Source organism: Gouania willdenowi, chromosome 6 (genome assembly GCF_900634775.1).
Source record: "Gouania willdenowi chromosome 6, fGouWil2.1, whole genome shotgun sequence".
Lineage (NCBI taxonomy): Eukaryota > Metazoa > Chordata > Actinopteri > Blenniiformes > Gobiesocidae > Gouania > Gouania willdenowi.
This window is the reverse complement of record NC_041049.1, coordinates 20,397,038-20,417,410: the sequence shown is the minus strand read 5'-3', so window position 1 is coordinate 20,417,410 and position 20,373 is coordinate 20,397,038. Positions and strand designations below refer to the sequence as shown.

At 38.3% G+C, this 20,373-nt stretch overlaps 2 protein-coding genes across 5 annotated transcripts; one reads left to right on the top strand and one right to left on the bottom strand.

Moving 5' to 3' along the window:
* Positions 1–2,129: 2,129 nt before the first annotated feature.
* Positions 2,130–7,706, bottom strand: atp23 (ATP23 metallopeptidase and ATP synthase assembly factor homolog). The gene is made up of 6 exons (XM_028449893.1): positions 7,289–7,706; positions 7,072–7,117; positions 6,562–6,643; positions 6,354–6,491; positions 4,618–4,701; positions 2,130–2,700 (listed from the first exon to the last, which is right to left on the bottom strand). Exons 1-6 carry the CDS (start codon positions 7,434–7,436, stop codon positions 2,497–2,499), a joined length of 702 nt encoding a protein of 233 aa, XP_028305694.1. The 5' UTR covers positions 7,437–7,706; the 3' UTR covers positions 2,130–2,496.
* An 842-nt stretch (positions 7,707–8,548) lies between these two features.
* Positions 8,549–20,272, top strand: rpap3 (RNA polymerase II associated protein 3). Of its 4 annotated transcripts, none has more exons than XM_028451449.1 (17): positions 8,549–8,726; positions 9,946–10,106; positions 11,352–11,510; positions 11,596–11,706; positions 11,786–11,913; positions 12,935–13,056; positions 13,141–13,211; positions 13,300–13,434; positions 14,514–14,641; positions 14,721–14,842; positions 14,916–15,019; positions 16,521–16,613; positions 16,776–16,972; positions 17,074–17,251; positions 17,341–17,438; positions 19,791–19,891; positions 19,972–20,272. In XM_028451449.1, the coding sequence occupies exons 2-17, from the start codon at positions 9,954–9,956 to the stop codon at positions 20,055–20,057; spliced, it is 1,986 nt and encodes a 661-aa protein (XP_028307250.1). In that variant the 5' UTR covers positions 8,549–8,726; positions 9,946–9,953; the 3' UTR covers positions 20,058–20,272. The 4 variants fall into 4 exon arrangements, with proteins under 4 accessions (XP_028307250.1, XP_028307251.1, XP_028307249.1 ...); XM_028451450.1 differs by having other exon boundaries at positions 9,918–10,106; XM_028451448.1 differs by having other exon boundaries at positions 8,550–8,726; positions 9,887–10,106.
* Positions 20,273–20,373: the final 101 nt, after the last annotated feature.

Genomic DNA, 20,373 nt, shown 5'->3' with positions numbered 1-20,373 from the left:
AGTCGTGATGCTGAGTGGGATTTGGGCGACTAACAGAGAAGGCCTGACTAGAGGAACTTAAAACAGTTTTTACTCTTCTGCAACACAAACAATTGCCAACTAAAATAGATTGGACAAGAAAGGGATAAAATGGTCTTCATCAAAATAAGTCAACAAACCCTAATAATAATAATAATAATAATAATAATACATCAAATTTACTCAAAGCCGCTTTACATAAGACAAACACAAATAAAGAAAATAAAGAAAAAAAGAGGTTAAGGAAAAGCAAGTTTGAACAGGTGGACTTCAAGAAGTTCTGTGATGAGTCTGTGTTCTTGATGGGATGTGGGAGTGAGTTCAATCCGTGTGTCATTCGTTCATTCGTTTTTCATTATGTAACAAAAACATGAAAAATGAAAAAAACACTCATTTGTTATTTGTTTCCAAAACCAAAATGAAAAAAACATAAAACACCTTGTTTTTCAAATTCAAGCTCTTTTGCTTAAACGAAAAACGGAAAACGAACACCTTTATTCGTTTTCTCCATTACCGATTTGCCAAAGGACGTGACCCGGAAGTGAAGCGTTACACATTCCGAGATATCTTTAACTCTGCAACACTTAAGAGTCTCAAAATCCTCCCAAATATCCATAAGGAGGTTCTGTGCCCAACACCAGCTAAAGCGAACAGGACACGTTTCGGATGCACAGTTGGAAACAGCAACCTTTTCATGCCGCACTGCCGTTAGCATAGCCGTTAGCGTCAGATGAGAGTACACTTCTGGGCCACTGAGAATTCCAGGTGCCGCAGTGGGGGACAGTCGTTTCATTGTGTCCTTGGGCAAGGCACTTCACCCACATTGCCTATGAATGTAGTGTGTGAGTGAGTGTTGGTGGTGGTGGTGGCAGCCTCGCCTCTGTCAGTCTACCCCAGGGCAGCAGTGTCTACGATAAAGTGATATATAAAATTGATGTATTATAGAACAATAGTCATCAACATACGTATGACAATATGAGGAAAAAACTGACCCATTTATTATCAACCAATGGGTTACATACATTTTAACCTTAGCATAAGAATATTCTACAAATGAATACAATAAATACAAATTAAGAGAACCCAAAAAATAAACTCAAATGAAAATTCATTAAAAACAATGTACTGTATAATTCAGAGGTTCCCAACCTTTCTCAGGTTGTGGCCCCATTTTGATATCACAAATGTCCAGCTACCCCAGAGACATTTAGGTTTTCTAGAATTAGTTTCCGTTCACGTTAATAACGCGTTTCAAATACATAGTAGCCAGGATTAGTGCACAAAGTGACAAGACGCACCACCTCAGATATTTTAATACTGCATTAATTTTAACTAGATATTTGAGAAAGTTTAAGTATAGAATACAGTTATTTAATATTTATGGTGTGTGTAACATGTTTTGTTTTTACCTGTTTTTTTTTTTTTTTTAATTTCTAGACATTTCAGGCGACCCCAAGGTTGAAAAACACTGGTATATTGGATCTGAGATTTTTGATGCAGGCCATTGTAATCAGAACACCCACAGGAAGTGATATAATTAGTACCTACAATCAAGGATGAACACTTTATCAGCTACACAAACAACAAAAGGAACCTTGTGTTCAGTATTAGATTTATCATTGAAGGTATGAGTGGCATTGCCAGTGTTTGATCTACGCCACTAATTGGACCGGTATGGTTTTTTTTTTGTTATTCTTTTGAGTTGAAAAGGTCATACCCAGAGTATGTCAGTATGTCCACAGTTACAGTCAAATAAATGCTTGGTTATTTTTCCAAATGTAATTTTTATTTGGTCTTTTTTCCCTTTCCAAAAACACTGTATTGATATTGTGAGCCCATAATTGCATATCGTATGATGAGCTCAGTGTATCGTCCCATTGATATTCAGTCCTAAGACATTCTGACATTTAGAGAAACACAGCATAACCAATGACTGAATCATCACATTGATCCTGAAGCTGTTTAAGAAGCTCAACATGTCACTTGGAGGTGCATCTCACTTTATTAAAATATCTAACAAAAAATTTGAATATTCAAACATATGAATTTTAATATCTTAGGCAGCACCTTTAAAAATGAATTATGCAAAAACTCAACACAAACAAACGAGATTAAATAGAATCAAAATTTAATTCAAACTTTTTCTCTCAGCACAATCACACGTATTTACAATAAACGCATGACAATTAATGTGGCAAGGCTAAAGAAAGCCAGTGAGGAAAAAAAAGATTAATAAACACATAAATACAGAAAGAAATGTTTCTTTTTTTTTTCCAAGCACCAACTGATAATTTAAAAATGAACAACACTTTAGTATCAGTGACAAGATACTTTCCATACAGATTTAGTGTCCAAAAGAGTACAAAGTGAAATGTACTGAGGGCACTTTGTTTCCACTTCCAAGTGCAAATCACTCCCTAGGAAAACCTTCTGACTCGCCAACATCCACAGGAACCTTTAGGAGATCAGAATGTCACATCAGAGGTTTGCATGATATCGATCTCGGTTCATATAATCCCTGTAGGCAAACTTGGCGTCCTTCTTGCTGTGCGGGATTCGTCCGAACGGCGAATGGTCGTTAAAGCACGAGTCGAAGACGTCGTCCACTATTTTCTCCGCTTCCTCTCGGCTGATTTTCCTCACAGCCAGGATGGAGCGCAGGGCTCGACCTCGGACGCACTTCTGCACAACGACCACAGAAACACAATGTTTTTTTATTCGCATTAGTTTTACCTAGGGACCACTTGTAATAAATAAATGACCCCCCCAACATCTGCTTTTTATGTGGCGCATTCGCAAGGGATAAATTAAGCCTAAGATTTGACTGAAATTTACAGACATCTGAAAACGTGAAACAGTGTGTGAGCTAAGAGAGTAAAAGAGCAGTAGAAATACAAAAAGTGAAACAGACTGAGGGTTTAAACTATGCTGAAGCAGTGAAAAGGGTGCCAAGGAAGAGTGAAGAAAGCCCAAAGGTGGAGAGAATCGTACAGACAATGCTTGTGGAAGTTGCTCTCAGATTAAAAAAAGGACACATTGATTGTGGATAAGAAAAGCTTTGTACTCTTCATGGTAGAGGTCATAAACTGTTCGGCTCAAGCTGCCAAGAAAACTGAAAAGATTAAGATAATTGTGAAATCGGCTGAGAAATTCCTGGGGATCTCGGATGGATCTGGGTTGGGAAGAAGTTGGACATTTGTTACAACAAGAAGTTATGAATGGCCAGTCTCAGTCAGAGGCTGGAGAACACTCTGTTCAGTCATTATAGTTAGTTTGTTCTGGTTTGATTTGGTTTTAGGACACAGTAGAGTAATACCTTTTAGTAGGGATGTAACGATTCACTCAACTCCCGATGCGATTCGATTCACGATACTGGGTTCACGGTACGATTCTCTCACGATTTATTTTACAAAATGGGACTGTAGAAAAATGATGACTGAAAAATATTCCTTTATTTTTTGGGGGGGAAAAAAAACTACAAAAAACTATACTGTTTTCCTTTTATTTTTCATTGTCAAAAGAATCCCTTGATAAACTATTTAAAACAATGCAATTTACCTATAAATAAATCTTGAATGAAATAAATAAAGGAATAATACAAATGAAGAAAAAGCCTATTCATTTAAATTCTGGTTCTATAGTAAACAACGCAAAACTGCATAATGTATAAACTGAAAATGTATTTTGTGCCCTAACAATTGGACTTTAAAAAAAAAGGAATTTCACAGTATTTAGGTCAGATATCTGTTTGGACCAGCAGAGGGCGCTGGTAACCCAGTGGTTGGTTGGCATGCAGATATCTTGCAGTGATCGTGCAGAGATGCTATGCTAGCAGACAGAGCTAATAGAAAAACGTGACTTTTACAAATATTCACATAATATTACAGATATTCTTTGGTGCTAAAGGGGTAAGGAATCATTTATGAACATGTTTAAAAGTAGAAGGCAGCCAGAAAGAAAGTATTAGCAGATTCCACCCGCCGCCAACACTTCTAAATAGCGACCTCTGCTGGTTTAAAAAAAGTACTGCGATTCAATTTTCACAGTATCGATGTGAATTGTGATACCTATGAATCGATTTTTAACTGCCTTACAATTAATCGTTACATCCCTACCTTTTAGGTTACAAAAATACAAATGCTAAAGTAAATAGCAGTCTCCCGTAGGTGGTGATATGCACCTGATAAGTCATGATTGTAACCTGAAGAAGAAGGAGGAGGAGGAGGAGGTTACGTGCCGATAAGGTTTTGCTGGCCTGGGACCCAAAAGGTTTTCTAAACACTCCAATGCAGCCTCCATTCTTTGCCAAAAGTAAATAAACATGCGTCCCAGTGTCACAGTCTGAGTTTACCTCCCGCCCATATCTGTCCAAATCACAGAGATGCCTATTCGCATTGGATTAGTATTATTACAGGACCTCGGAGTTCAGCAAAATGTAGTCGGTAATTTGCGGGGGAATTTTTAGTTTACAAATTACTGACATGACTGATTCGCACGGGATTAACATCACAGACATTCTCTGATGATTATTACAAATCACATGTGGTCCCTAAGTAAAACCAATTCCATGCGAATAGGGCTTAAGTCTGAGATACACACCTGGTGATGCTCTTTAAGGCCAAAGTTGAATCTGGCGAGTTCATTATGAAAGGAACAGTCTCCGCTAAGGTTAGCAGCACGGATCTGAAACAGACACACACGCTGGATTTTAAACAGGCCACGTACACACAAAAACATGACTTTTTTTAATCACTGTGAATTTAATCTGAAAGACATTCCAGAACTGTCAAAAATCAGGTACTTTCAGATTTAATGCATCTCAATTTTGTTTTGAGAAAAAAGTCATTTCAACACATTTTCAGGACAAATTTTTTTTTCGGATTTCAAGAGACTGTCACACAAGAACCAATGCATACTGTATATCCGACTAGTCATTAGTGATCTGAACAGTCTATAAGTCATCAGCATCCAATGTGAACACTTTTAAATCCAAGTCATGCATTTTTTCCCACTGACAACGGCTGAGCAATGTGATGGAAATGTCAATTATGACTGAGTTCACCTCCTGAAAGGGAATTCGCTTTAAGACACGTACTGACACATTATATTAAGCAATCCTTGTTGCAATGTTAGCAAACAAACAGACATCAAATCTCGCCCAAAATTTTGCTTGGTTTCAGTGCGAGCATTCAGTACAAATACAGTGGAGGAATATGAAATTAATATCAGTAAATACTGTACCTCAATTAACCATATTAAGCACGTTTGGGAAGTTTAAATGTCAGTAGTGACATCTGATTAGGGATAGATGAGGAAACAGAAACAACTGAGGAGGAAAGGGGTAAAATGAAACAAAATTGGGAAAGTTTTGAACAGAAAATCAGAGCCTTTACTTTGAAATGTGTTTAAAATATTAAACAGTTCAATGTTTCCTTTTTATTTATAAATCTAAATGTCTGTTAAAGCAGAACTATGTAACTTTTTCACCTTAATAAATCTTTCTCTTAGTCCATGTGAGGGCAATACAAGTGTTTATGAGGTGATTGGGGGGGGGGGGTCTTTCATCACCCCCTGCTGTCTCTGGCCAGAAAACAGCAACTTTCCTGCCTCTGACCCGGTGGCAAGATATACTGGTTTACAGCAGCCCAATACAAACTGATGCTAGATTATCACCAGCCCCGTGGCTGCACATGGTTGTCAATAAATTCACTTTTCTCAAACTTATATCATGGTGGAGCCAGCAAAAAAAAGGCAGAGAAGACCTTTATCCAAGGAACGGAGCAACAGGCATGCATGCACACACACTCACAACCCAGCGCTCCATCAGGCAGCACACACACAAATATCCATCTATCCATCCATCCATTTCAGAGCTGCTTTGTCAGCACACAAACACATCACACACATTTCCACATTCCCTTCCATATTACTCCCACATCATTCATTTATTTTACTTGTCTCTCTTCCTCATACTGTTCACATGGTCACATGGGACTATATGTGTGAAAGCACCCTTCGTGTCACTGTTGTATTAGGATTTTTCAGTGATTGGTTGCTACCATCTTGGGAGAGCAAAGGTACGTATGTAGCTGTGGGGTGGGGTGGGGTAGTGGGCGGGGGGTGCAGAGTTTTTACAATAGTGACATAAGCAAAAGGGACCTTTTGCTAAGCGCAAGTTACTTAGTTCTGCTTTAATGTTACAAATTCGGTTTTTTTTTTACAGATTTCACTGGAAACAAAACCATAAAAAAATTAGGAGGAAACTGCATTAATTTATCTAAAAAAAAAAATATGCTGTTAAGTAAAAACATCCAGGGTTGAGGAGTGTAGCTCACCTCAGAACAGGCCAGATGTCTGTAGTTATTGAACCAATCCACGTGTGCTCTGCAGTGGTCAAAGGCATGGATGAGCTCATGCGTGACCACTCGGTTCATGTGAGACTGCTGGTGAATGTTGTTCTGACATAACACAATCTGGAAACAAAACGTTACTGTGATGAACTCAGTCAGCTTCACTTTAATGAGATGTTCTTACTGTTATTACCTGTGAAGAGGCTGCGTCAAAGCCACCACTGACCGTCCCATCACAGTCTTCACAGGCGAAATGTCGATCTTTATATATATTACTGCAGAAACAAAAGATAGGTTTAAGCTGCACATTTAAAGCTGATAAAGGACATAGCGTAGGCCTCGAAATTAGATGCAAAAGGTTTAGCTTTCAACATCGACATACTGTTTTTAAAATCACTTTATTCTGTGAAATATTTTGTTTTATTTTATGTATTTTTAAATTATATAATTTTACATTATATAATATATAAATACATTACCATGGCAATGCACAATAGCATATTTGCAGACATTAATTAGTTTTCAACCAATTTTGGATGAAACATTATTTTGGTAGTTGCATTGTTGAGTTAGATGAAATAATAAAGACATGATTGTAATTACCACTTTGTAAATGTATTGTAATTACAGAAATAAAAGACACTATAAATGCATGTTTGTAATGAACTTGCTGGATAATGTTTTATTCTGAAAGGTCACGCACCATCCGGAGCTCTTCATGGCGCTGAGCAGCAGTTTGGCGTACGGACCTGAAGTAGACAGACAGACAGACAGACAGACACAGACAGACAGGTGTTAGCTACAGACTCACATACTGTAGCTCGGGTGTGCTAGCTTCGTTAGCTCAGCACTGCTCTACGCTACACTACAAACACACATTGAATGCTAATGGTTAGCCGTGGCTAGCTTGTAGCACTCACTGGTCTCCATGGCCAACTGTAGCATGACCCGACACTTGTGGTTGAAGGTGAACAGGCTCTGTTTGAGGGTAGATTTACGCTGCTGTCCCTGGCTTCTCTCTGGGAACAGGTCGTATCCATAGTCCTCCTCCTGTTTGCTCTGATCCATGGTGCTGATGAGACACCTTTACACTATTAATACTAGTTATTATCAGAGCAGGTCATTACTGTCCACCCGGATCACGTGGACACTGATGTAGGTCAAAGGTAGCGCACACACTATAACATCCTGTATGTTATTAACGATACGGTTAGAATAAAGCTACTCTAAATATCTGGATACAAAAAACAAAACACCCGCTTTGTTCTAACCAAATGTTCCGTTTTAACAAGGCAATGACATTACAAAGATCGTCTATAACACACAGTGAAGTGATATTTGCAAAGAGTACGGCGAAACAACAACCAATCAGCAACGTGTTATGATTGCGCATGCGCAACGATGGAAGACGTGGAAAAAAATAAAGCGAAAATTTTATTTCTCGTATAGAAACATTGCCTTAGCAGTTTATAGAATCAACCAAAGAAAGAATTTTGGTTGGTTTGGTTAAAAAATTGACTCGTTGAGTGCATCATTTCAGTTATTTATTTATTTATATATTTTTTATTTATTTATTTATTTTTCAGTATAGTATTATTACTTTATATCTAAGTATTTAATTGAGATAGTACTTCATCGCTGCTGGTAAACAGACAAATCCATCAGACAAACATGTCATTTGGCATTTTTAAATTACAGACAGTGGACATAGATAAATATTTCTTATTAATCTTTTATTTATACTTGGCCAAATCCTGTTTTCCAAGCATTTATTTCATAATTCAAATACTGTACGACTTTTCATCAAGTGCTCAGAAAACAACAAAGCTTTAAAAACTTTTCAAATAATACATACAAATCTATTCAATGTGTGTTGGTAGTTACACACATCAGTATATGAAGTATTTGTGCCACCAGGGGAAGCTGTTACCCTATAACAAATCACTCATCTTACTGTGGTTTTTCCCTTTTGTCTTTTTTTTTACATTAGAAATTAAAAACACCACAAAAACAGTTACATATTTACATATCTACTATAACAATATTGAACAAATGTCGTATGGTTGGTTTAAATTCAAATATCACGTCCCATGAGCTCAGTCGTAAGGATTGCGAGTGAAGGAAGTGACGTATGTCGTATGACGTAAGTGTAGAAAGGATCGGGTAGTGACAAGTCATGTTAGCCTCATTTTTCTAGACGATCTTTGTTACGTCGTGCGCAGCCGCAAAGGCTGCTGGTCTAACGCTGTCATGGCTGCGATTGTAAACACAAACCATTGAGCGACACGTTTTCTGTGAGCGTTTAGGCACAAAACTGCGTGTATAACGCATTTTGACTAATCGGAAACCAGAAGAGAGGTAGGTTACAGCGTTTGAACTTCAACAGAAATGTCAGCTTTTATAAACGGGGAGGTGCTAGCCTGCTAACTGCTAGCTGTGAATGCGTGACTGTGTAAATTTTGTGTTTCGTTCTTAACTCTTTTACATACATAACTAACATCCAACCGCTATTCATAATAGAAAAAAGAGGCATCAGACTGATGCATAACACATGATACAGAGAACACACAAGTGGGTTATTCTTAAAAACACATAATTTAAAACTCAGATGTCAGAACTCATCCAACTCAAAACCGACCAAATTATATAGCGGAGGTGTAGGCTATCCGTACGTAGCTGTGCGGACAACCCCTGTGCTATTTTAGGTTTAGTAGTCCATAACGTAGAAAGGAATCTACGTGTTAATAGCAAACAGAAGTACTAGCCAATGAGGGGCGCTCACGTGACCTAAACTGGCCAATGAGGGGCGCTACGTCAGACATGGCTACGTACGGATAGTCACTGCCATGATATAAAGCAAGTAAAGGTTCACTTCCAAAATGGTTGCAGAAAATATTTTCAGAAAGAAGAGGAGAGTATATTTTAAGAGAACAACTACATTTCAAGATACAATATGATAGAACAACACTGAAAATGAGTATAACAATAGCAGGGGTTAAATTATGGAACTGCCTAAATGAAATAAAAACACAGCACCAACATAACCAGTTTAAAAACCTTTTTAAGACACATTTCATGAGTAAGTATAAGAAAGAAGAGCACCAATTTGACCCTAGGATGACAATAATATGTATAAAAGGATTATATTGTGATAGAGAATATTATTAATGTATTTATTGCCACTCTAAATGTAATTAATGAAATTTGTGTTGTCGAGATGAAATAGTATAATATTAATATTATGTACTTTCACAGTATGTGTGTACGTATATGTATATATGTATAATGTGCATGTATAAACTGTATCTATTAAACTCGTGCAGAATATATATTGAATGTATATTGTAAAAATAGTAATATGTTAAAAAAATAATAATAATAATTGTGTGTTGTGTTATCTAGAGAACCTTGTTTTGTTTTGTCTTGTGATGGAGTAGGTGTGTGTAAGCAGTTTACACCCTTTCGGCTGAAGAATTAGAAAATTGAAAGTTGTTTGTTCTGTTTTTGTTTTTCTGAAGACTGCCGAAATAAATTCACATTCAAATTCAGAAATACAAGAACAAGTGTTTGCTTCCAGTCCGAGACATGTCCGGAGGAAACAAAGCTGTGGAGCTACAGCTTCAATTGCGACAAAACGCGGAGGATGTTCACAGCTTTATGAGGGAGCTGGAGAGCTGGGAGGAGGACATCAAGAAGAAGGATGAGCAGCTGAGAATGGGGGAAGATCAGAGGCTTCAGGTTTGCACCTACTGCTAACGTCAGTACAGAAGCACTGGATTGATTCATTTGCTTTTACACACTTTATGTATGTATCTATAAAAGCCTCTTACAAAGCTTTGTGTACATCTGAGAATTATGATCATTTTTTATAAAAGCACAGTTTTAATTTCACTATTGTTAGACAAGATGGTCTCGTCTTTCCACACCCAGTTTGGTAGAAAAATAAGGGTTCTTATAAATAATTCCCACCAAGTTGGGAGCACAAAACTGTTCAAAAGGCCTTCAAATAATTAGACATTTTAAAGCCACACTGCAGACTTTGTGACCTAAAGAACTGACCCATATGAGTTATTTTAAAGGATTCCTCGGGCTAATATACAGCGCTTGACAATATCAATGCCCCGAGCGGGGCTTCCCTCTTGAAATACCGCCCATGTAAGTTTGGAGGAGACGCACCGTCGTTGGCTAGGTCATGTGACCTGGAGAATGCCCTGGAGAACTTAACGGCAGTCACGTGACCATAGGCTCAGATATACTCATGGAGCTAAGGCTTTTGCTACTATTTTTCTGCCTGATCAACTCTTTGTCATGGCCGAGGCCAGTAAAAAGTCTAAAACTGCTTCTGAGGAGGCACTTCAATCGCCCCTGATGAGTCGCTTGAACATAGTAGTGCTTTTTGGTCACTTCATCGGGTCATTGCTCCACTGACAAGATGACCAGAGAACAGCGTATGTGGGTATAGAAGCGGTGACAGGAGAGGTCTGATAACTTTTCTTTCTTTTCCGACCGTATGTTTACAGCACTTATCATAGATAGCTCCGCTTTTACGGTTTAAATGATCAATTTACAGAGTTACTAAAGGATGAGTTCACTCAGAATGTAGGCTTATTTAAGAAGTTAACTGCTTTATTTTTGCCCCGGTAAATTGAGGAAGTGTAGTACAGCCCTCCGCTGCAACCGTCTGCACTATAGTGGGAGGGGCTGCTGCCGCGGCTCTACAGACAGTGAAGGACGGGAGAGTTGTTGCTTGAAGTTGAAGTCCAATTTTTGAAATTTCCCTTTAATTCCTGTTAATTCCCAAGGAAAGTCTCCAACTTCGAGAATTCACTGAATTTCTGCAACTCTAGTTGAATTATCATGTTTTTTGAATTGTATTATTTTTTAATGGATGCTGATATTTATGTTTAGACATGATACAGTTTTACTGGTTAATTCCTATTAATAATAATATAGTAATTAATAATTCTGTGTGTGCGTGTGTAGAGAACTCTCCCGCCTGTACGGAACAAGAACTACAAATCAAAGATGAGGAGGAAGAAAAAGAAGGACGGTAAAGGCTTGGCTAACACAGAAGCAGAGGATGCTGAAAAAACAGCAAGAATAAAAGGATACGACTATCGGTCGTGGGACAAGTTTGATGTGGTACCAAATTAACATTCAGGAAGAATCTGAAGTTTTCCTAAAGCTCTCTCTACTAGTAAAAATGTTTTCTTCTTCTGGTGTTTAGGATAAAGCTCTGGCAGAGGTGGATAAGGAGGAATGTCCTGCAGAGTCCAATGAATCTGATTCAGAAGAAGCTGCTGGAGAACAGGAGAAAGCTGTGGCTGAGAAGGAGAAGGTAAAGAGAAATGATGTGCAGCAGACACACAGTGTGAATACCAACACTCAGGTCATTGGATTTACGTTTACATTTCCAGGGTAATGCCTTATTTAAGGAGGGAAAGTATGACGATGCTATTGAATGCTACACCAGAGGAATGGGGGCTGATCCTTATAATCCTGTGCTGCCAACAAACAGAGCCACAGCCTTCCTCAGACTCAAAAAGTAAGACTCGATGTGGCCTTTTTAAAATATTTCAATAATTTCAAGCTATATCACAATATAAGATATATATTTCAATAATTTGCCTTTGCCTTGAGATGATATTTTGATGAATACGATTGAACCAGAATGCTCAGAATACTCAAGATTGATGTTTTCTCTGTGACGCAATTGGGGTTTCCCCCAAACTATTATAGTATAGCGTACCTGTTAGTGTTTTTCAGATGCAAACGCTTAAAATGAGGTAAGTCAGTTAAAGCCACATGCTAAATGTCACACAGAGACCTTTATTAACAGAGGTGTAGAGAACAATAACAACATTTAGAATACAAATTGTGTAAAAATGTGCACATTTTAAAAACAACTTCAGCTGACCACAGTGCTGTACAGTATTTTTAAATTATTAGAATTACTATCAATTATTTATTTCTTCTTACTGTCAATTGTGAATTCATCAGATACTATTATCCAAAGTGACATACAGAATATATAATCTGTTACCACTACTAACACACACACAAAAAACTGGACGGGCCATTTATTAATAGTTAATTTTATTTTATTTTATTATTTTTTTTAATTTTAAAAAACCGAGTTTGCCCTTTATATCAATGTTGCCATGGTAACATACTCAGAGAAGAACATACCTCGCGTTTAGGAATGGGATACTCAGAGTTTCCCTAATTTGAGCCTGAACATACTCAGTTTGAACATAATCCGCTTTATCGAACACTTCTCTGGTGGTGATCCCCGGTCAACAATAGTTTTGAGTCGTATTGAATGCAGCATGAAAACGGTGACTTCCTGGTGACGATGCAGCCTGTAGGCTTTCATTCAAAAATTCACAGAAAGAGAATCAGTTTTTAAAATCGGCACCCAAAAAGTCACATTAAATCATAAAATCTTTTCATTTTCCCCACCCTTAATAAATGTTATCTTTAATCGTATTTAAAAACCTATTCTTCTTTGGAGCACCAGGCTGAATGTGTTCCTGTGTGGGTAAAAACATTCTGCCTCTCACCAGGTTTGCCGTCGCTGAGTCCGACTGTAATCTGGCCATCGCACTCGACGGAAACTACCTCAAAGCGTTCGCTCGAAGAGCAGCAGCTCGGTTTGCTCTAAAGAAGTACGAGGAAGCACTGGAAGGTGAGAAGAAGCCTGAAGAACAAGACGGTGTGTTTAAACTGGAAGAATCATACATGATGATGCTCTATGTCTCCCTCTGAACAGACTATGAGATGGTTCTCCAGCTGGACCCTGAGAACACAGAAGCTCAGAAAGAAGTGATGAACCTTAAAGCAGTGAGGATGCTCAGTGTTCTACATATCACACACATACAGTATGTATCTGTCTCACTTTGATGACTAACTTGTCTTGGGGCTCACTCAGGTCCTGGGTCATCAGGGTCTACCAAACCCAGATCAACCCAAGCCTGTAGATGAGGCTCCTCCTGTGGATTGTGATGAGGAGAACAGGCTGGTGGAGCAGCAGAGGAAACAGGAGGCGGTCGTTCAAAAGGACAGGGTCAGTCGGGCGGTTTATTTTATTATTTTAAATGACTGTAGTCAGGGTTGGGCGCAATCATAATTGTGATCGTGTAACTGATCATTCATTACAAATATGACGAAATTGTAATTGTAACTGAAAAAAATCTGTTGCTGTTGTAATCATAATTTAATTGTAATTGAGTTCAGATGATTCATTAAAAAAAAAAATGTATTTTAGAGTAAAGGCTAACAAATAAACACTGAGGAAAACAAAATACACAATTCAACTTTGATATGTGGTGAAAAATAATATATAAACAAAGTAAACAAACATCAATATCAAAAGACAAATGAAAATATTGAACAAATGAATTGAAAATCAAAAATTAAATACAAACTTAAAACATATATACATAAACAGTACATACATACATACACACATGCAAATACAAACATACATGTTGCACATGGATTGTAATCATGGTGGCATAGAGTAGTAGTAGTAAAGTGAGACGTTCTAATTGTCATGGAATTTATATAAAAACTGTCATTTACAGTTTAATTAAATGCTAAACTAGGGAACCACCTTACATTTCTATGGCTTCCACATATGTACTGTAATTAACAAAAAAGTAAATGGGTGATATACGGACAGAAAATAGGCTTATACACCCACACCAAAAACAATAAAACCAATATTTTCATTGATCAGGAAGCCTGACAAGGAAGGAAACCAAGAGATGAGAAACAAATTAGTGGATAGGTAATGTTTTAGTGTATTTTACAGCTGATTTAAGATATGGGTCAAAACTGACCCGTTATCATAAGAGATGCTAACAGAAAGCTAACACAAGAGGAAGGATACGTTTCATGGGATCATTTAATGAAGGCTTGTGATTAATTGTAATTGAACCTTAGTAGGTGAGAATGTAATTGTAATTGACTTTCAGGAGGAAAATAATAATTGTAATTGGGAAAAAAATGTGGGTTAACGTAATCAGAATTATGTTGTAATTGGACATGGATAGTGGAAGATGTAATTGAAATTAAAAAATGTAATTGACCCAAACCCTGACTGTAGTTCTAAATGATGTAATGGTTGTGTGTGACTTTCAGGGGAACGCTTACTTCAAAGATGGAAAGTATGAAGCAGCAGTGGAGTGTTACAGCTCAGGCATGGAGGCAGACTGCACTAATGTCCTCCTGCCTGCCAACAGAGCCATGGCTTACCTCAAGCTGGGCCGGTAAGGCCCCTCCATCACTCACACACCGTTAGCAGACTAGTGTGAACGGGCCTGTGCAATGTTTCTTCTCCCACTGCAGATACAAAGAGGCGGAGGAGGACTGCACCACAGCCGTCTCCCTGGACAGCACTTATTCTAAAGCTCTGGCTCGCCGGGCCACAGCCAGGGTGGCTCTGGGAAAAGTAGAGGAGGCCAAAAAAGGTGCAGCACGGATGAAGAAACTCTTCGTCTGATTGTTCTGCTCCCACGCCTCACCTTCATTTATGTTTCACAGACTTTCTGAAGGTGTTGGAACTGGAACCAGGAAACAAGCAGGCCCTGAATGAACTCCACAAACTGCAGATTGTGAGTGTGGATCCACAAACAGCTAGCAAACAGGTGCGTTCATCACTTTATCTAAACCAGTGCTTCTCAAAGTGTGGGGTGTGACCCCCTTCATTGACAATAAATATCATTAACACTAAACAAAACGCCTACACACAAAGAAAGTAATAATGGGAAGCCTAAAACTGTAGCAGAAACTAAAAAGCATTAAATTATTAGACAGCATTAGATATGCGACCAAGGAAAAAATGTGACGTGGAACTAAAGTGCAAAAATAATGATTTACGTCCACATGTGAAATGGAGCGGAAAATATGAAGGCAATCTGTCCTGGCGTCTGTTATTTAAGAGTTTTGGCACAGATTCAAACAATATTTGGTTATTTCATGTATTTTTAACTACTGCACTTTTACATTTGTTTTTTATGCAGGTAATTATTTTAATTTAGTTTGTGATTTTTATTTATTTATTGTGATGTTACTTGTTCCCTAATAGTTCAATAAAGTTGAAAATGTGTGACGGCAAGTACACCAATTCAAGACAAAGTATTAAATGTATTCAATATTATTGAACCACTCGGATCAATATGTTTCCATCTGAAAATAATATCAGTTTAATATGTGTTAAGTAGATATCCAGTGTTGGCTGCTCTGTTTGCTTTATGGTGAAGTAGGGGGACCATACGTCTGGATTGACCCGGACATGCCCTCTTTTCACGTCTCGTCCAGCCAGATTTTATAAATACATGAAAATGTCCGGGTTTCCCAGGGACCCTGAAGGGATCTTGGAGAACAGTTTATTTTAAAAGACTGTAACTCTGCCAATAACTCCTCTATCTGAGAAATTCCAGCAGTTTCTGAAAACTAAAGAGTTGCTCTTTACAGCCTCAATATTGAGCCATTACGGTAATTTTACTTGCACTTAGTGGAATCATCAAAGATTCTGCTTTGTTTTGATGAAATCGTCACACACGCAGCAGAGAGAAGAGAAAGACTGGTGGGTTTAATTTTAAAAATGTAAGCAGGAAAACCCCCCTGGATGATAAAACCTCCATGGACATTCAGATAATTGTATCCTATAGAAAGTTAAGGTCAAAGGTGTTCATTAGTTTATATTTTAATGTTCTATAAGCCTTCAGGTTTTTTTGTCGGTTTTAGTTTCTAGGAGGAGATTTTTATAATTTTTTCAATGATTCAAACATTTTAATGTTTATATGACATTTTTCAAGGACAGATTATAATAATGTATAATAAAAGTGATTAACTTGAGTCACCACTGAGTTGAAATTGTTTTTAAGTTTTTGTTATGAAGAGAGAAATTCATTTTTTAACCACAATAACAACGTATTTATCTACTATATTGTATTTTGCCGTTGCAAGGTAGAACCAATAAATTGCGGAGTACTGCCGCGTTACGCCCAAGTGTCCTTTCTTTTTTTAGAAATGAAAATAGGGTCACCCTAGGATAAAGGGTCAACAAATGGTTTATAGATAAAGTTTAAAGCATTGGTGTTGTTATAAAACATAGTTTTTTTTTCCCATCCTGTTCTGGTGTAGGATGGAGGCTCAGCTGGGATTCTTCAGAGTGAGGACGGCTTAAAGAGACGAACAGTGCAACCAATATTAAAACCAGTTCATCTACAATCAACAGTAAGTTCCCAATAACACGTCTATGTGCAGGGATTTCTTCTGCTTCCTGCTTCTTTACAGCATCTGAGTGAAGTGTGAACGCAAAAGGGATGCACTTTTATTTGTGATAAGATTTTACCTTGAAAAAGTAGGAGTCACGCTGCCTCCTCCGTCTCCTTTCAGAAACCTCTGAGGAGGATCAACATCCAGGAAGTCAGTGAGAAGGTGACGGTGGACAACGAGACTGAGAGGTTCGAAGCTCTTGTCCGAGAAGAGCAGAGAAAAGCAGAGGATGCTTCATCTCCACTGTCCACGTCACCGAGCGCCAAGATGATCAAGATTGAGGAGATTTCAGATTTCCCCACATGCACATCAGAAAAGTGATTCCTAGTTTTTTTTCCCACACATTTTCAAACCTTTATTTATTAGAATCTGTGTTGAACTTGTTCTTTCCTGTGTCACTCCTGTTTTTACTCACCAGACTCACTTCAAGCAGAGAAAAGAAGATGCAGGAAGTAAGCGTTCCTCCCCTTGAACCACAAACCGCACCCCCCTCCACAGAACCGGACCTTCCTCCTCCACCCACCCACAGCTTCCAGCTGGAGGCCGACCTCCGCAGGATCAGAAACCATCCTGACCTGGTTTACAGATATCTGAAGGTGAATTCAAAGCCCATCTGTGAGATCACTGTGACACTAAGTAGTTTAAAGTAGGATGGAGGAGTTCATACGTTTATTTTTGTTTGCAGCGAATCCAACCTGAGTCGTACATTAAGATCTTCCACAACTCTCTAGAATCTGACACCCTGAACCAGATTCTGAGGATTCTGTATGACTTTTACATAAAGTAAGTCAAACTGGAGAACTGATCAGTCTTTTCAAACAAACCTTTACACTCATTTTAGTCAAAGTATTTATATTTTTGTGTATTTTGTTAGAAAAATGTAAGCGCTACTGCCCTCTATGGGTTGAAACCTGGTTATTACAATCACGTTTTTCTATTTGCTGAGAATGGTGGTTAAAGATGTTTTGGTGTCTTCAGATGGTTCATTTTGTTGACATTTTTTTTGTTGTATTCAACATTTATTTAAGTGATAATATTGATGTGATGACTGATTTTTATTTTATTTTTTTTCTAATACATGTGAACGAAAACGATACAAAAATATATTGATATTGATATTTTTGTCAACTGATAAACTACATTGGACGAAATCCAATCAGAACTCATGTGATCATGTGGTTTTTACACATTGATCACATTAAAACTGTCTGTGTGTGTGTAATGACAAACATTAGTACCGTTAATGCGAGCGTCACTCCGGCACTTGGTAACCATGAAAACAGTCTAATCTACTCCTCCTGTGAACCCGGTGCTGTAGATCAGGCTGCTACGGCACGAGACACCAGCACTATGGATGAAGTGTCAAACAGCAGCACACAGAGAGCTATTTCTGGGTTCCGTAGTCGTCCGCCAAGGCTTAAAATCCCCATTCACACGTACATAGCGGAGGAGAGGTGCACATATACCCTGCTGTGTGCACCAACCCACTAAAAAAGAGAGAAATGTCCTTTATTGAACAGTAAGTCACTCTGATAAATATTAAAATAGCTGGCTGTTTAAAATAAATAGCCAGCAATAGAACGCTTCATTTGTGGAAATGACACAATGTTTGTTGCTGTGAGGTTCTGTCCGTCTTTGCTGTGTGACGCGCTGCACGTACACTGAGCCTGTGAAAGAGGGTAACTATCAACCCCAATGTCTACTACAGTGCCTGCACTGTAAAACACATGCACTCACACCAATGCGGCCAGATTAAAGTCTTACTCACACGCTGAATAAAAACTTATGCGACCATTTTGGTTGCAGTCTTGAGCCCTGCCTAAAACCTTAGCACATTAGGCTATTTTGGACAATTTCATACTCTTAAATTTGTTGAATCAGTTTGGGATTGACCCCAGTGTTTTTCCAACCTGTCGTGAAACCAGTGCGGGAATAAAATGGAAAGACATGTTTTGGTGGGGAAAAAAAAACATTTGACTGTCCTGCATCTGATAGATGCCTTTGTAGATGTGACGTGGAACACTTTGTCATTAATTACATTTTGTAGCTAAGAAGTCATTGAGATTGATGAAAAACTGTTATTGATCATAACCAGTGACGTGTCGTTGGTGTAGGCAGAGCCTTCCCAAGGGTGAATTGATTGTTTGATTAACTTGTTTTAATTATAATATAATAGATTATTTTTCAATTTCCGATAGCCTACAGTACCTATATGTTTGAAAGTGTCAGCATTTTGTGCTTTTCATAGCCCAAATGACTAAACGCCACTATTTCCTGGTACGGCAGGAGGAGGCCACACCCTCTTCCAAAAGCACATTGCTGCTCTGGCCTCATAGTGTTTTTTTGTGTTTGTGTATGCGCAGTCAATTCCCCAAGATGAAAACCATTTTTCGTAAAAATTAAGCTCTCTATGCTGCCTTTGGACGTAACCGTGCTATGCTAAACGCTATACTTACGTTCACAGTGCATTAGTGAATTGATACAGCGTGGCCGCTGTACGTTCTCTAGCTAGTGGGCGGGTTTATGCCACTACAGGCAGGATGACAGCGCTAGAGACGATAAAGAAACTTTTTTTTGAGGGAAAATTACAACTTTTAAAAGATGGGAGACCAACACCTGAGCTACCAGACCTTCAGCAAAGGAAAGGTCAGAATATTGTTTGTATTTTTCAGTGAATGGTACAAAAGGAAGGTGTCATTTTCTCCATGTTTCTGTGTTTCCAACACAAACAACGAATGCACTGCCGCGTCATGAGATATATCTTGTTGGGAGAGTATGGAGGCTGCAATTGAATAATTGTTTTTGTTTGTTCAAAGGTGTTTTATGATGTTTGTGCGATTTTGTGAGATTAACACTTGCCAGCAGAAACATATGAAATTGCCATTGGTGTTGACATTGGTGGTCTCGATTTGCAACGCCCTGCCTACCCTACCCTAGTGTTCACGTCACTGATAATAACACCCTAAATATGTGGTTTGGTGAGGGGACATTACCAACCTTATCAGACAACACTGCTCTTATCAGTCAACCTATACGTTTTTGTTGACTTCTAATAGTAATTCAGTAATTATAAGACACCTAATATCCTATCTATGTGTGTGTGTGTTAAGCAATAGCATCTTTGTTCATGTGCAGGAATGAAGATCCAGCCCTCACACTGAAGACCCTCAGCTGTTTGTCCACTGTGAGACGTTTCGACATGGCTGTTATGTTCATGTCGTCCACAGAGAAGAAAGGTGCTGACTAGAGTTCTCCTTCCTCATGTTTTGATAAATGTTGTGTAACCGTCACATGTCATTGTTTTGTTTCTCCACAGTGCTGAAAGATCTGTTTGACTTCCTTCACCAAACCGAGCTGGACAAGTCTTCACTCTCCGCTTTACAGAGGAAGTATGGCGTGTGAAAGTTAGTTTAATGTGTGATTTCAAAGCAAACCAAAGTAGTTGTTTTCCAATTCAAGAAGAAGAAGATATCTCATTGGACACCTTTTAAAATAAAATAAAATAATGTCATTTTCCTGAACTTCTAAAATGTTGCAAAGACGCTCACGATTGTTACTGTTGCATTCCTCGTGCATATTGTTGTCAACCTGAATAAAATGAAAGGTGTATTTTCTCAGTAAAGTGTTGCTGTGTTTTTGTTACCTTTTGTTTTTCTGCCTCGTCCTGTTCAAAGTCTCCTCGCGTTTCAAGCTTGTCCCAGCATGCATTGTGTTTATA